Raw genomic sequence first — 16,597 nt, forward strand, 5'->3', positions numbered from 1 at the left:
TGACATTTAGAAAAAATCTATAGAAAAATCAATGTTAAACCTACATTTTTTTTTCCGCTTTGCTTTTAGGTTGTGCATAATGTGTTGGCATGACATCATTACAAAAATGTTACATTTTAACGAAACCATTATACAGTTGAAACCAGAAGTTTACATACACAAATAAAGGAACATGTCCATTTAAAAAAAAAAAATGACTGATGGTAAATCATGCTAAACGTTTACTATTTTAGATCTGTTAGGATTACCTAAATAATTTACATTTGCTAAATGCCAGAATAATGAGAGAATTGTTTTTATTATTAATTTCTAGACAGTCAAAAGTTTACATACATTACCTTGATATTTTTCTTTAGCTTTGCTTTTAAACTGTATAACTTTGGTCAAATGTTTTGGGTATCCTTCCACAAGCTTCTCCAAATAGTTTGAAGGAATTTTGTCCCATTCCTCCTGACAGAATTAGTGTAACTGAGTCAGATTTCTTAGCTGTCTTGCTCGCACAAGCTTTTTCAACTCTGCCCGCAAATCTATAGGATTGAGGTCAGGGCTTTGTGATGGCCACTCCAAAACATTCACTCTGTCGTCTTTAAAGCACATTTGCTAAACTAAATTGGCAGTGTGCTTAGGGTCATGGTCTGTTTGGAAGACCCATTTGTGGCCAAGTTTTAATTTCCTGGCTGATGTCTTGAGATGTTGCTTCAGTATTTCTACATAATGTTCTTTCTTCATGATGGCATCTATGCTGTGAAGTGGACCAGTCCCTCCTGCAGCAAACAGCCCCAAAACATGATGCTGCCGCCCCCATACTTCACAGTTGGGATGGTGTTCCTAGGCTTGTAAGCTTTCCCTTTTGTCCTCCAAATGTAACACTGGTCATTATGGCCAAACAGTCCAATCTTAGTTCCATCAGACCACAGGACACGTCTCCGAAAGTTATTCTTTTTCCCAGTGTATTTTTGTAAATTGTAATCTAGTTTTTTTTTTTTTGTTGATTCTGGCCCATGGTTTGTTGATTTACCCATGTTGTCACACAAGAAAGCAGTGTGTTTGAGTTTTTCCTTAAATACTTTTCTACAGTTGTGCCTCCAATAAATGTAAATGTTGTCAATTAGCCAATCAAAAACTTTTCAAAGCTTGACAACATCATCTGAGCTTTTTCAGAGGCATAATAATCTTATTGTATGTAAATGTAACCCCACTGGTTCTACACAACCCAACCTGCTCTGAGCTGGAATTAGACCGGCAACCTTCTGCATGGGAGTCGGGTGCTCTACCAAGTAGGCTAAAGACCATGGCCTCTATATAGTGTCTGTTGCTAGAGGTCCTTTGGAGGTCAGAGGAGTGAGGTTTACCTGCACAGCACTTACTAGCTGGCCTCCGTTACATAAACTTGACTTTCAAGAAAAGTTATAACAATTTCTCAAAAAATATCTCTCTCATTATTGTGCTATTAAGCATTACAGAAACACATATGATAACCCTAACTTACCTAAAAGAGAAAAAGTTTAGTCACATTAACATCAGACTTTTTTAATGGTTATGTGCCTTTTCATACAGTGTATGTAAACTTCTGGTTCCAACTGTATTTACTTGGGAATGGTAAGTTTATTCCAGCTGTCCAGCTCAGGCTGTTTAATCAAAACTAATTTAACCGTGACTGTTAAATATTAAGTTAAACAATTTTTAATGTAATATAGACAGTGTCTAACACAGTTATTTGCAAACTGGAGGCTGCGGAACTCAGACATTTAATGCTCCAAGGCAGCGATTTTACTCTGAATCAGGAAGGAGTGGCACTTTTACACATTTGTGGGTATGGGTGGAGGATAAACTAGCCCATCTTTATGAATGATGTTATCTTTCAGCTGCACACACACACACACACACACACACACACACACTCATGCACAGCACTAATGTTAGCACAAAACCCACTTACAAAAACCCACTGTCATCAAATATTCCTCTATCAATTAAGAGAGAAAAAGCTTTTGTGCTGTACAGAAAAGCAGCATGATTATTATTATTATTATTTTTTTAAATTGAAGTGTTTATTGATTTCTTTCTAATGTAAAATACAGTACCATACAAAATGCCCATTCACAGTTTACAAAATTGTTAACAATTTTTGAAAAAATGATTAGGAACAGTAACAAATGCATAAAGATAATGCTACAGAGCACAACAGGGTAGACAAGATCATAGTTTAACAGAGGAAATTAAACTCTCCCATATATCCCTTTCCTTATGATCGCCATTGGTTTTGGCTAACATTTTTTCATATGACACATTCTCAATCATCAATTCTATCCATAATTTAAGTGTAGGGCTTTCACTTTAGTCCAGCACCCCCCCACCATCAACCCCACCCCACCCCCCGGTCGTCACTTTCGTCTGCAAACAATCCCTTAATCCAATATATTATTTCTTGTTTTCTGAAATATATATCAGTATTAGCTTAAAACAACCACTTTTTCCCAAAATTCCACTGTTTTGTTTTGTCTGTTTCAGTTTTTCTTGTTTTAACCTTGTTCTAGACTTAAAATTTGGTTGTCAAATATCCAATTTTAGCAATGTATTTATCAACTCAAAAAAAACAACACAAACATATTAAAGCATATAAAACCTAAGTGCAATGCATCTTGCAGCAACAGGAAATGTCATCTAACACTAATGACTGTGGAATCATTAGTGGTTGCTTTGAGGAAAGAGCTTTTTTCTTCCATTTACAGGAAATATATCATATTACATATCTGGGAAAAATGCTGAAGATTCGATTTTTCATTAAAACGAAAATCTGTTAGAACTTTACATGAAACTGCTGTTTTAAAACCGAGTAATTTTTTTTCTCCTGTTTGATAAGTGGGCTGAGGTGATAGACGTCTCCCTGTGTCAATAAGGATATGAGGAACAAGCTGTATGTAAACTTGGTTGATCCTCACATCATGTGCCTTCAGTGAGAATAGCAAGCTTAAAATACACGCACACTTCCTAGAGATCACACTTTTTTGTCTTTGCACCTCTTAGCTGTTATTTTTCATTGATAAACGATGGTGATCATGAATTATACAGTGCTTTTCTGCTCATGCTAGTCTTAAGAGTCATTAATAATGCAGTCAACCAAAATCTTTGCATGACCTCTCCCAAATAGGGATGTCAGAACTAAAAGCGAGATGTTACGGGTCAACAGAGGGTAGCAGACAACAGTAGGAATATATTTCCAAATGAGGCCATAACTAGAAAATAAGAACCTTCTATGGTGTAAAATGTATTGTTATGGTCACATGTGCTAGTTCGGCAGTACTCTTTGTCCTGTGGTTTTAAAGCCCAACTTAATTTATTTATTTTTTTTTAGAGTTCAGAACTTTTTTTTTGTACATTTGAACTATTTTGAGAGTCAGAAATGCCACTTAATACATTTTTTTTACTATTGCTGTAAATATATCTTACATGTACTGTGTAAAATAGCTGTTGATTAATGTTAAAGAAGAGTAAAATTTCAAGATTAAAGTTCAAAATACACATCTTCAGAATTTTTTTCCAGTGATTCCAGTTGGTCTCAATGCACTAATTTTTGTAAGTTTGCAACAACTTTTTATCGTTCCAGTCTATGGTCATAGGATGCATGTGAAGTGTCTACTACCTCAAACAATGTAGTTATTTGCTGAGGCCTGAACGAGTTTATGTTGTCAACAATGTTGTCTGCATTTCAAAAGCATATTAACTTCCAAAGAGTTGGAAGAACTTGAATTGATCAGGTAAAAACGATGCCATTGTTACTGTTGGGATCATTGCGTTCAAGAGTAAGCCTCTCAAGCTTTAGTTTTCAACACACTCTTTACGATGTCAACCAATCGCAGCAGAGTGGCTCATGATCCACCCAATTAGAGCACACAATAGCCTCCCAAATAAAACCAATAAATTACAATTGGTACAAAATGCTGCTGCCTGTATTATCACAACCCACCTCTATATGTCACTTCACACCCATTCTACAACAGCTTCATTGTCCTCCCATCTTTTTACAAATTAATTACAAAATACTTATTGTCACATTTAAAGTCGTTCATAATCTCCTCCACCTAGACCTCACTAATCTTGAACGTATTGTCACACGCTTGCACTCTCAGATCTTCTTTTTCCATCCACCTCACTGTTCCTTCTGTCCACCCTTTTACTACAGTATTAAGTACTTTCAGCCACTTTGCTTCCCATCTCTAGAACTCACTTTCTTCCTGATCTTCGTAAAATAAACTTTTGCCACAATTCAAATCCAAACTCAAAACACATTTGTTTTGAACAGCACACTCTTTCCTTTTTATAATTATATTTTAGGAGTTTTTAATCATTATTTTATAGAACCATACAGAGAGAGGGGAAGGATCAGCAAAGGACCTCCATCCAGGACTCAAACTCAGGTCACTGTGAGCACCTCACTGCTATATGTTGATGCACTAACCACTAGGCTATTTATAACTTGTTGTTTAACTAATTGTTTACTTTGTTTTCCATTAATTTAAATGCTCTTGTGTTGATTTGTATGTATGTATGTATGTATGTATGTATGTATGTATGTATGTATGTATGTATGTATGTATGTATGTACCCTGTACTGGCTGATTTATACTTCTGAGTGCAAGCGCCATTCGTAGACTTTTGTTTTGTGTTTACCTTATGAATAAAGTTGTTGCATGTCCACCGGTTCCCGGGTTTAGCTACTTCTACATTGTAAGTTAACGTTGAGAAAAAACAAAACACTAGCGAATAAACTCGACGCAGAGGAACACAAACAGCAGGCAGAACTATAAAGGCACAGCAACCTGCAGATCATGTGCACTCACACGATCAGACGCAGGAGTATAAACCAGCCTTTGAACTTTTTCTCAATTTTACAGTTATTTATTGCAAAAACTCCCAGTAAAATACCATACATTCTTTACAATTTATTACTGTAATATGCACTGCATTGTGTGTAATTTTAAAAACTATTACAGTAACTTTCTGCATATGAGGAATTTGCAGTGTTCTACTGTAATCAAAGTAGTCAAAGACAAGAATGAAGTTGAAGACAAAATGAAACATTCATAAAAATTATTATTAAAATCTTGTATCACAAAATGTACTTAAAAGATTGATGAATGAAAATTACTTTTGTAAACCATTTAAAATGGATATAATGACAATGAATAATAAAAATACTGCTGTATACTGTGTCTTGTCATTTGTTTTGAATTTTGTAATTCAATAGTAAATACTAAAAGTAAAGGTTTTGTACTGCCGGTGTAAAATGTAAATAAATGGCAATGTACAAATGATCATATTGTAAAATTGAAATGTGGTAATGGGCATTTTACCATAAAAGAAGTTGTGGTAAGGCTATTTGGCTGTAAAATGAAATTGCGGTATAGGGCCCTGCTACTGTGAAACATATTTACAGGTAAGTTACTGTAAAGGGGCAGTTGTTGTAAATTGCTGGCAGCAGTGCTGTAACAGTGCAGTAAATTACTGCAAAAATACTATAAAATATCTAACAATGTGAGATCCTGAAAAACCACAAAAAGTGAACTGTGTGTTTGAGCACGCTTGGCGAATAAAATTCATTCTGTTTATGATTCTATTGATGCTGACAGCCTACTCTCTCTCTCTAAGCGCAACAGCAATTTGCTGTAAAAATTGATTGTATTTTTTTACATAATTGTTTTTATGGGTTTTCACCTTTTATTGGGATAGGACAGTGGAGGTTACAGAAAGGAAAGTATTGGGAGCAGAGAGAGGGGAAGGTGCTCAATGTTGGTGCACTTAACCACTAGGCTATTGGTGCCAACATTTTTTTGTGTTTAAATAAAATGCAGTATTATTATAATTAATAGGCTCAGAGGAAGACGGCTTTAGAGAGACCAGATATTTGCATGAACAATTTCAGGAAATGTGCAATAAAGAGGTGATTCTTTATGAGAAAGATAGTGTTTTTTTTTAACCTTGAATGCATGTAAACCTATTGTATGCACCTCTAAAACAAAATAAGGAACATTTAAAATAGCATTAAACATTTAAAACAACTTTAGGTTTGCTAATAGTGTATGCAAAGTGGTTTTAATGGATCAGCAGTTTCCTGATCTAAAAAAACTAATTTATCTATATCTTACGAGTTTCCATTTTTGTGCTAACAGTAATGTGAAACATATTTACAGGTAAGTTACTGTAAAGGTGCAGTTGTGGTAAATTGCTGGCAGCAGTGCTGTAACAGTGCAGTAAATTACTGCAAAAATACTATAAAATATCTAACAATGTGAGATCCTGAAAAACCACAAAAAGTGAACTGTGTTTGAGCACGCTCGGCGAATAAAATTCATTCTGTTTATGATTCTATTGATGCCGACAGCCTACTCTCTCTCTCTAAGCGCAACAGCAATTTGCTGTAAAAATTGATTGTATTTTTTTACATAATTGTTTTTATGGGTTTTCACCTTTTATTGGGATAGGACAGTGGAGGTTACAGAAAGGAAAGTATTGGGAGCAGAGAGAGGGGAAGGTGCTCAATGTTGGTGCACTTAACCACTAGGCTATTGGTGCCTATTTAAAACAACTTTAGGTTTGCTAATAGTGTATGCAAAGTGGTTTTAATGGATCAGCAGTTTCCTGATCGATTCTAAAAAAACTAATTTATCTATATCTTACGAGTTTCCATTTTTGTGCTAACAGTAATTACTTGAAAAGGCTTAATGAATGAAATGAAATATGCTGTTACAAAAGGAGAAAGTGAGGAAGTCATAATAAACTTCTTATCGACTTTTGAGTGGTCAACCAGCAATGCAAATTCACCCACAATTGCATCCCATCTTTCCTGATTTGAATGTAAATTTGCCTGGACATCCATTTTGAATACGTGGAAACTCAGCTGGATGTTCAGAGCAAGTGTGCTGTTGTGATTTTACATGTTGCAGGTTACTCTTTTTTTAGTGAAGAATCATTTCATACCAACTAAACCTACTGTGGCCTTGCTTTCAAGCCTGAATGGAAAGATTGATTGCACCTTTCTCAACTGTGAGTCTGAGGGCTCTCAGCATAAACCACAACACATCGAAGTAACACAACACATAAGCTTTTGTTGCTGTAGAAGTTGCCTTTACTGTACACAGTAACTACCTGTACTATTAAAGTGCAAAAATATATGCCATTGCCAAAGAGCATTATGTATTGAAAATATTGGTGACTTTTCCAATAAGATTGTATTAGTTAATGTTAGTTATTGCATTTACTAACATGAACAAACAATAAACAATACATTTACAGTATTTGTTCATGTAAGTTAAGGTTAGTTAATGAAGTTCATTACTAATTCATGTTAACTCACAGTGAATTAATGTTAACAAGCATGACTGGATGTTAGTAATGGATTAGTTATTATGTAAATAGATATTATACTTGCAGATGACATTTCCTATAAAAAAAACTACAATTGAATCAACTGAAACTGAACTGACTGATAAAAACAATTACACAATTAGATTGTGGGCCTTTAAACTAAATATTGTCCTGTTGAATATCATGTTTTGGCTTATGAACTGAAACATGAAATTTACTCATATTTTATAAAATGAGAGGCTGTGTGGTTGTGTTTTTATAGAGGCCCGTGCAGAGACCGTCCAAAGGGCATGTGCAGGATAAATTTTTAGAAGGGGGGGTTGGGGGGAGCGGTGTTGTCGCGCGCGTTCTGATCAGCTGTGTTGTCGCGCGCCTACTGAAGGGCGGGACCAAGGGTGTGTTGCGTCGCGGGGGCACTTTTGATCATTTTGGAAGGGCACTTTCTATCCAAGACTAAAAAGGGCATGTGCACTGCACAGGTTGAGCCCTATGTGTGCACGTGCCTGGGCCTATGTAGCCTCCTCATATAAACATTCTTAGACTATTCCTGGTTTTATCCCAAAAAATGTTTTTGATTTGTTTTGTTTTTTGTAAGACTTGCTTACAGACAGAGATTGCTTTAATTTATTCATTCATTTTGTTCGGCTTAGTCTCAATTATAAAGGTCGCCAGAGCGGAATAAACCACCTGCTTCGATTACACTAAATTTCTTAGACTATTCCTGGTGTTATCCCAAAAAATCATTTTGATTTGTTTTGTTTTTTTATAAGACTTGCTTACAGACAGAGATTGCTTTAATTTATTCATTCATTTTCTTCGGCTTAGTCTCAATTATAAAGGTCGCCATAGCGGAATAAACCACCTGCTTCGATTACACTAAATTTATTTTTAATTGCAGTTAATATGTTACCACATGAAAGGTAAATTACATTGCTAACCAAATGTGCATTTTAGACAATAAAACAATAATATTTCAATTAAAAATAACTTTTTTAATACAATTAAAAATGTACTTAATTTAAGTGATTCCATGCAAAATCTTAAGCATCATTAGTCTTCAGTGTTTCATGATCTTTCAAAAACCATTCTAAGTTGTTGATTTGCTGCTGTATTCTGATCAATTATTATTTATGTCCAATCATGGCGTTTCATATTCTTATAATTCATTTAAAAGTACGTTTTTATTTTCATATTTTTTTGTGGAAACAATGATAGGCCTACATATTTTGGTTCCAAAAAGCAACTTATATTAGAAATTAGTTATTTTGTAACACTATAAACCCCTTTCATGTTTTCAACACTGATAATAATCAGACATCAAGAAGCGAATTTGCCATTTTAAATTATTTTGGAAGAATCATGGGACATTTAAACGATGTTCAAAATTACAGGAATAAATTGCCTATTTACCAATATTCACATAGAAATTATCTTAAATTAAAGCAATATTTAGCACTTTCAGGCCTACTACTTTTATTATACTTTTTGCTTGTGAAATAAACGCAGGCCTGCTAAGCAGAAAAGACTTTTTCCATTCCATCTTATAAAATGAAATAGTCCATGTCGGAACACTTTACAATAAAAGTACATGAATAATGATGTAATAATATGTAAACATTATTATGAATCAATGAGTTAAGGCAGTGGTTCTCAAACTGTGGTACGTGTACCACTAGTGGTATGCAGGCTTCCTTCTAGTGGTACGCGGAGGAATGAAATATGTCATGTACATGCTACACACATTTCAAAATTTGTCAAAAATTATGTATATAATACTATATTTCTGATGTAATCTGCCACATTTTTTAACTGTGCAGAGTTGTAGCTGCTTTACTGGGCCTAATGCGCTACTGTATTTTAATACTACTCATTTTGGTGGTACTTGGAGAGAATTTTTTTTCTGAGGTGGTACTTGATGAAAAACGTTTGAGAACCACTGAGTTAAGGCACAAACTATTGGTGAACTAACTCAACTACAACATGATTCACAAGAGTTTGTGTGTTAATAATGGCTACATTAAATACTTGTGGGTACATGTTATTAATTAATGTTTTATTTAACATTTAAGATTAAGCTAAATGTAACCAACATGAACCCATGAGATGTTAATGACAATTATGTCATGACTTTACTTGGAGGGGCACATCATCATTAACTCACCCTTAACTACTCAGTTGACTGTTAGGTTGAGGTTAGGATTAGTGTAAATTGACATGTACTTGCAATTTTTTTTTATAGTCAGTTAAATGTCTGGTACATTAGCACAGATATTAAGCAGACAGTCTACTGATACTCAAATTGACTATCAAAATAGTGTTTCCTTGTATGCTAACAGCTTAAAGCAGTTTATTAAGCATAAACTAATGTGGCAAATAATTAACAAACAATCACGTACTAACAAGTAGCCGTTATTCACACATGAACTCATGTGACTAATGTTGTAGTTATATAGTTCATGATTAGCACATGCCTTAAGAATCATTAGATCACAATAAAGTAATGTTTAGTTTACATATTAAAAATCATTATTCATGTAACGTACTATTATTGTAAAGTGTTACTGTCCATGTTTCTCAACTATTGACTGGTCATTCACAGTAAGCACGACGCTCCAAAATACCTCGTAATATATGAGTCAAAGAGAAGCTGTCAGTCTCAAGGGTCTCAATGACTGTTGTGCTGTTTTTTTTAGCTTTTCTCGTTTTCAAGAGGCTGTTAGTCTCATCTGTATTCTTCCACGCGGCTTCCTCCTCCCCTACAGGCGTGTTTTGACTTGACAAAGTTGCGCGTGCTTCCTGGTTTGAAGCGCTGTGACCTCAGGTACGCCGCAAAACTCCAACAACGAGCCACTTCTGCTGCTCCTCGGACATCTGTGCTTCACGCTCCCAGCTGCACACCCGACCAGGGATTACACGTTTGCTGTTTTCTTTAAAATTCCCAGCTCTGCCGAGATGCATTTAAACTTTAACTGTGGCTGAAGCGCGTGCCTACACCCGCTTTATCAGGAAGAGTTTGAGAGAAAAGTGTCCGGGCTTCTTAAGAACAAACTCAAGCAAGCATCCATCTTCGCATTGAAAGGCAAAGATGTCCGATTCGGCGTCTAGTTTTCTCCATATCGGGGATATTGTGTCCCTGTATGCAGAAGGAACTGTCAATGGTTTTATAAGCACACTGGGGTGAGTGTCTTTCTCATTGACTTTTACTGTACGTCTTCCTGCCTGCGTTTTACTGTAGTCTGTCTTCACCTCAACCCAAGAAGATACTGCACCAGATGTTTTAGCTGGATTAAAAGCTTTCGCAGTTAATATGCTGAAATCCTAGACATTGATTATTGATTAATAATTAAATGACTAAATAAATCAAGTGGCTGCATTTTGCTCTTCAGCTCGAAGGCTTTGCTCTTTTTCTGTGCTAGTTGGTTGTACAGTGGCTTACTTTTACTCTGCACTTTGATGTGTTTTGAGTGTTTTGGTTTGCAAATAGAAAGGGAGATATGAACACAGGTGTGCAGAAGTTGATGTGAAAAAGAAAGCTTAGATTGTGAATCATATTTTCAATCATAGAGCAAGTTATTCTGCACCCACATGTACTGTAAACGTGAATGTGGATAAAAAAATGTATATAAGCAATACAAACAGCTTTTTTGTTCTTAAACCAAAATTAAATGCTTTAACTGATATTTTTATTATAAACTGTTAAGAGGTCATCAGTTTGCTAAACAAAAGAAATTACAGAAACTCATAAATCATAAATCCAGAGAGTTTTCATAGCTGTACGTTTAAGTAACATTTAAATAACATGTACTGCTGAAGTCAGTGTTGTGAGTGATCATGAGCAATAGTAATATTTCACATTTTTTGGAACTTTTTTAATATCAATAATTAATATACAGTTGAAGTCAGAATTATTCGACCCCCTGAATTATTAGCCCCGTTTATTCCCCCCCCCCAATTTCTGTTTAACGGAAAGATGATTTTTTTTAACACATTTCTAAATATAATAGTTTTAATAACTCATTTCTAATAACTGATTTATTTTATCTTTGACATGATGACCGTAAATAATAATTTACTAGATACTTTTCAAGACACTTCTATACAGCTTAAAGTGACATTTAAAGGCTTAACTAGGTTAATTTGGTTAACTAGACAGGTTAGGGTAATTAGGCAAGTTATTGTACAATGATGGTTTGTTCTGTAGACTATCAGAAAAAATATAGCTTAAAGGAGCTAATAATTTTGTCCTTCAAAATGGTGTTTAAAAAACTAAAAACTGCTTTTATCCTAGCCATAATAAAACAAATAGGAATTTCTCTTGAAGAAAAAATATTATCAGACATACTGTGAAAATTTCCTTTGCTCTCTTAAACATCATTTGGAAATTATTTTAAAAAGAAACCAAAAAACCAAATGAAGGCTAATAATTCTGACTTCAACTGTATATTCTGTCCTGAACTCTTACTATATTTGATTCAGTTTAAAAAAACTTCTTGTTGACCAATGAGTGACCTGAACACTGTTTTTGTCTCATTTTTACTGCAATCAGAATGATTTTGTGAAAACACCAGACTATTTCTTCAATTAAATTCACAGCCTTGAATTTACATATACAGCACAATGAGACCTTTTAGTCATTGAATAGGAAGAAAGACTATTTAATGCTATTTTCACAGCATGAACTTTTCAGCCCAAATCTTACTGTTGTTTTAATGTCAGGAGGAAATACCACCCCTGTTTTTGGATACAGGCCAGATGCAAGAACAAAAACGATGGAGACAATCATCCTAAAAAGCACACGTTATTCAAGAACGGCACTCCGAAACAGCATTCACAGGCGTCCAGGATTTCTCCTTGGGCTATTTCAGTCATTCTGTTTGACAGGCTCATCGAGTGTCCTATTGAACTGGCCTGTCAACATATAAACACGTTTTAACCTGTTTCCTAGAAACACTCAAAAGTTGCTATTGTTAGTTGCAGGTTACACCTAGAGGTGTTATCAGGATTGATTGGCTTGATAATATACCTAGACCACCAATACATATTTTGCAGAGAATTTGTTTTATATTCTAGTAGGATGTCTGAAGTCTGCAGAAATTGACTCTCAGTCCAGGAATGAAGAACTTTTGAAATTTGTGACCCATCCTTTTTTATGACCGCTGATACAGTTTTATTGAGATGGCTCCATGTGTTTACCTTCCCAGGCTGGTGGATGACCGTTGTGTCGTGGAGCCTGCAAGTGGAGATTTAGAAAACCCTCCCAAAAAATTCAGAGGTATTTTTCAAATGACCTTGAGTGCAGCTAAATGTACTTTTTTCTCATTGGTCACTTCATTGGAAGCTTAAAGTCTGCATAAAATCTTAGATTTCAGATGAATATTATTATGTACTATAAAACTATAATATTGTTCCAGTGTTATTTTCTCATATATTTTTTCCACATAATTGACTGTTAATTTAAGCATAATCTTTTAAGTTAATTTATTTACTTATTTGCATTATATGGAAATAAGCCATATGACAAGCGGGTAAATATGCACAAGAGTCAGATAAATTTTTTTAATGTATTATTATATTTATTAACATTTTAAAGTTTATTGAAAATATTTGAAATGATAAATGTGTAAATGTATATATATTTTTGAAACAAATATAAATGTCATAATTTGTTTAGAATGATAACCATATTTAATACAACTTTAAGGGCTTAATTTCCTCTTAAATAAAAGTTTGCATTATACTTAATACACAATGTAAGCAATTACAGTTTCAGTATGTAACATGTACACATAGACATCACCTATACAGGGCCTACAGAAAGTCATCATACCCTGTTAAGATCTATACCTTTACTCACATTACACCCTGCTTTCAAAAAACCTTCAGGATAAAGTTGTAGAAAGGCACAGGTTAGGAGAAGGCTGTAAAAACATTCCAAAGGCTGAAAAAGTTATTTGGAATGTGGTTTGATTTCAGACTGTATGACAAATAAAATTATTTTAAATGGGTATGATGATTTTCTATAGGCTAAATAACAGCAGGTTAACTATGTTTCCATGCTATAAATTAACTAAAATAATGTGCCCCTTGTGAAACAATAATTATAGTGAAAAGTGCTAAATAAATAAACTTGAATTGAATCAAATTAACATGAACTGAAAATTATAATTTCAGCGTTTAATAATGCATTATACAGTTAAATGTTGTATCTGTTCATATTATTCAATGAACCTGGGAAAAGAAGAACAATGAACTATTTTTTAAATTAAGCGTCAGCAAAGATAAAAAACATATTATAACAAAATAGTTTTAATGAATGTTAGTGTGAATAAGCAAGCATTCCCCCCAAAAAACTCTTCATAAGGTGATAGAGGCTGGGTGTGAAAAGAAGCATGTAAATTATGTCTGGTTTAGAGTTACCTGCCTAGGTAATATTTGCTTTAGTCTTGTTGAGCAAGCTGCTATTAAAATTAGGGCTGGTTTGTTGATGCTCACCGGGTCAGCGATGCAGAAAAAGTAACCTCAAACCATAAACCCCCAAACCATCAAGATCTGATCTGCACACCATTCAAAAGTTCAATTGAAATCATATGCAAGTGAGTACAAATGCTCCCCGGTTACTTTGAATACAAGTTAAATAGTCTGGATTTTTCAATGTTATGTTCCATAATTCAGAGTTTTGAGTCATTTGTATTTCTCCAGTCTCACGAAAACATTGGTTTTGGTGTTTTTTGAAGCATAAACATGTTTTGAACTGTAGAAAGATTTACAAATATGCATTAATCAGCTAACATAAATGTTGTTTAATTGTTGTGTGTTGTTGTTTTTTAAATGTAGACTGCCTCTTTAAGGTGTATCCCATGAACAGATATTCGGCTCAGAAACAGTTCTGGAAAGCCAAACAGGCCAAACATGAAAAGGATAAAATTGGAGACATGGTGCTTCTTCAGAAATTGCAGGCAAGTTTCAAATATTTCTATTCATTTTAGCGAATCAAACTGAAAGTGTTTGTGGTTTTACTTTTATCACAGCTTTGAGCAAAGAGGAATCTGATGTATTTGATCGATGTATTCAGTTTAGGTGTTCATTGACATTTGTACCTTTGAGCTGTTTGCTGTTCTTTGTAATTGATTTGTTTATTCTTCTCCTACAAAAGCATGCAGCTAATTTGGAACAAAAGCAGAATGATGCTGAGAACAAAAAGGTCCACGGCGATGTGGTTAAATACGGCAGCGTCATTCAGGTGAGAATTTGGATGTAGTAAAATGATCCCTTTCATTTTTTTTTTATTTTATAGCCACATTTTTCCCCATTTTTTGCAAAATGTGTTTTTCCCAGACTTAGAAACATTACTTTAAGACACATTACTGCATTTAATATTCATAAAAACATAAAACCAGGAGTAAAGCTCAATTAAGCAGCAGTTCGTTCAAGATAATTAGACATTCACTACTGGGTGTCCGCGGAGTTTTAAAAAGTTGATAAATCAATGTAGAGAAATTTAAAGCCCTTTAAAAGTATTTAAAAAGTGCTATTTTGCAGGGTATTCAATTTTATATTATTTTTGATTATGCAATGTATGGTTGTATGCAAACGTTTGCTTGAATTTTATCTGCGAATATCAGGATGCTGTGTAGTTTATGAAATCAATAAAATCCTGCTAGATTTGACATCATGCTGCTTTGTTTACTGTAATAATCAAGTCAACACTATTATTTCTTCAGTTCTATAGGCGTCAACCTGCTGAATTAGCTTGATTTAATAGATTTTTTTTATATTCAGTATATGAATAATGGTTTAGTTTTGGATTAGTTTCTTCCATTAATATTTAGTAAGTATATTGTCAGTTAAAATCTCACCAGTGTTTCCGGTTGAGCCCTAAAATGGTCTAAAATGTATAGAAAGAATCTTAAAAAAGGTTTTAAGAGGTTGTGAATTTCACTCTCTGATTCGTGTATATACTCTGCCCTAGTATTTAACAATATATAAAGGAGACAGAATTGACTTGCTTAATCCTTGCTTCCAGAAACAAAAGATTAAGAGCTCTCCTAGATATCTGGGGTAATCATGCATTACAGTTAAGATTCAAGGCACACCACCAATTATGGACTCTAAAAAAAATAAATAAAAAGAGTTATTTGGCTGAAAAGAAAAAAAAACAAGTGAAGTGTAAACATGTTTTTGTAATATGACAGTCATATCTTGAAAAGTGGGTGGTGCTTACTCCAATGAACTATATAATTGGCTAGACATGCTGATGACATATGGTGGGTTGGTAATGTCAGTAAGAAATAAAAATCTTTCTAAAGTTGTTTTAATAAACATTATATATATATATATATATATATATATATATATATATATATATATATATATATATATATAGGACAAATGTTTTGTTTCAGTGTAATAGCACGCATCAGTGAATTCTGCACAGTTTGTGTACAGTAGTAACTGACTAAAAGTCACAGCTGTACCCACACATTTTTTTTTATCTGAGTCAGAAAATGCAAAAAAAATGTGTTTCCTCTCTGTCAGTGACGTTAGTGACAGATAATGTGCCTACAGCAGTGCTGCACTAAAGGAAACAGGGCCTTTTCCTGATACTATAGAGCAGGGGTGCCCACACTTTTTCTTATGAAGGGCCGAAAACCAAACTTGATTGAGGCTTGTGGGCTGAAGATAAATATAGTTGCCATGTGTAATTTCCTTATTTATTTAATAATATTTTAAAATAACTAGAAAACATTGCGGTATAATAACTAACACAGTATATTTTATATTACATTTTATAATGACCTATATAACTCATTTCTAACAGAATGGGGTTACACTAATTTTGCCTTGATTTGCTCGCTGATGTCTTCTTCGTAGTCCACTATTCATCGAGTGACAGTATTTACATTTTAAAAACTCAGATTCATTCACAACATTTAATTTCAGTTTGCTTTTTTGTAGCTCAGCAATTAAACAAACAAACAAACAAACAAACAAACAAACAAAAAAGGTTTAGTCAAAATAGAAACAACGATCTTTGTTAAAGGCATTCTCCCCAACTCTCTCCTTCATTTTCACTCTCTTCTCAGATGGGATGGTGGGCCATATCAAAGGTTACAATGGGCTTTGGGCCCCACTTTGGGCATCTCTGAGAGTAGAGGTTCCTGAAAAAAAAAAAAAAAAAAAAAACGGCTGCTTGGTGATTCTGTAGATTACAGCCAGTAATACTGTAGAGTAT

At 34.1% G+C, this 16,597-nt stretch overlaps 1 protein-coding gene across 2 annotated transcripts in view; it reads left to right on the forward strand.

The window, feature by feature from the left end:
* The window catches only part of itpr3 (inositol 1,4,5-trisphosphate receptor, type 3), a 96,811-nt gene that overhangs the window by 16,866 nt on the left and 63,348 nt on the right, over window positions 1-16,597 (forward strand). Inside the window, 4 exon segments of one of the 2 annotated variants that reach the window (NM_001313811.1) lie at window positions 10,128-10,542; window positions 12,567-12,637; window positions 14,200-14,321; window positions 14,519-14,605. In NM_001313811.1, the coding sequence (NP_001300740.1) occupies window positions 10,451-10,542; window positions 12,567-12,637; window positions 14,200-14,321; window positions 14,519-14,605 (372 nt within the window). In that variant the 5' untranslated portion in view covers window positions 10,128-10,450. 2 annotated transcript variants of the gene reach the window in all.

The sequence above is a fragment of the Danio rerio genome, chromosome 8 (genome assembly GCF_052040795.2).
Source record: "Danio rerio strain M-AB ecotype USA chromosome 8, GRCz13ab, whole genome shotgun sequence".
NCBI classification, from domain to species: domain Eukaryota; kingdom Metazoa; phylum Chordata; class Actinopteri; order Cypriniformes; family Danionidae; genus Danio; species Danio rerio.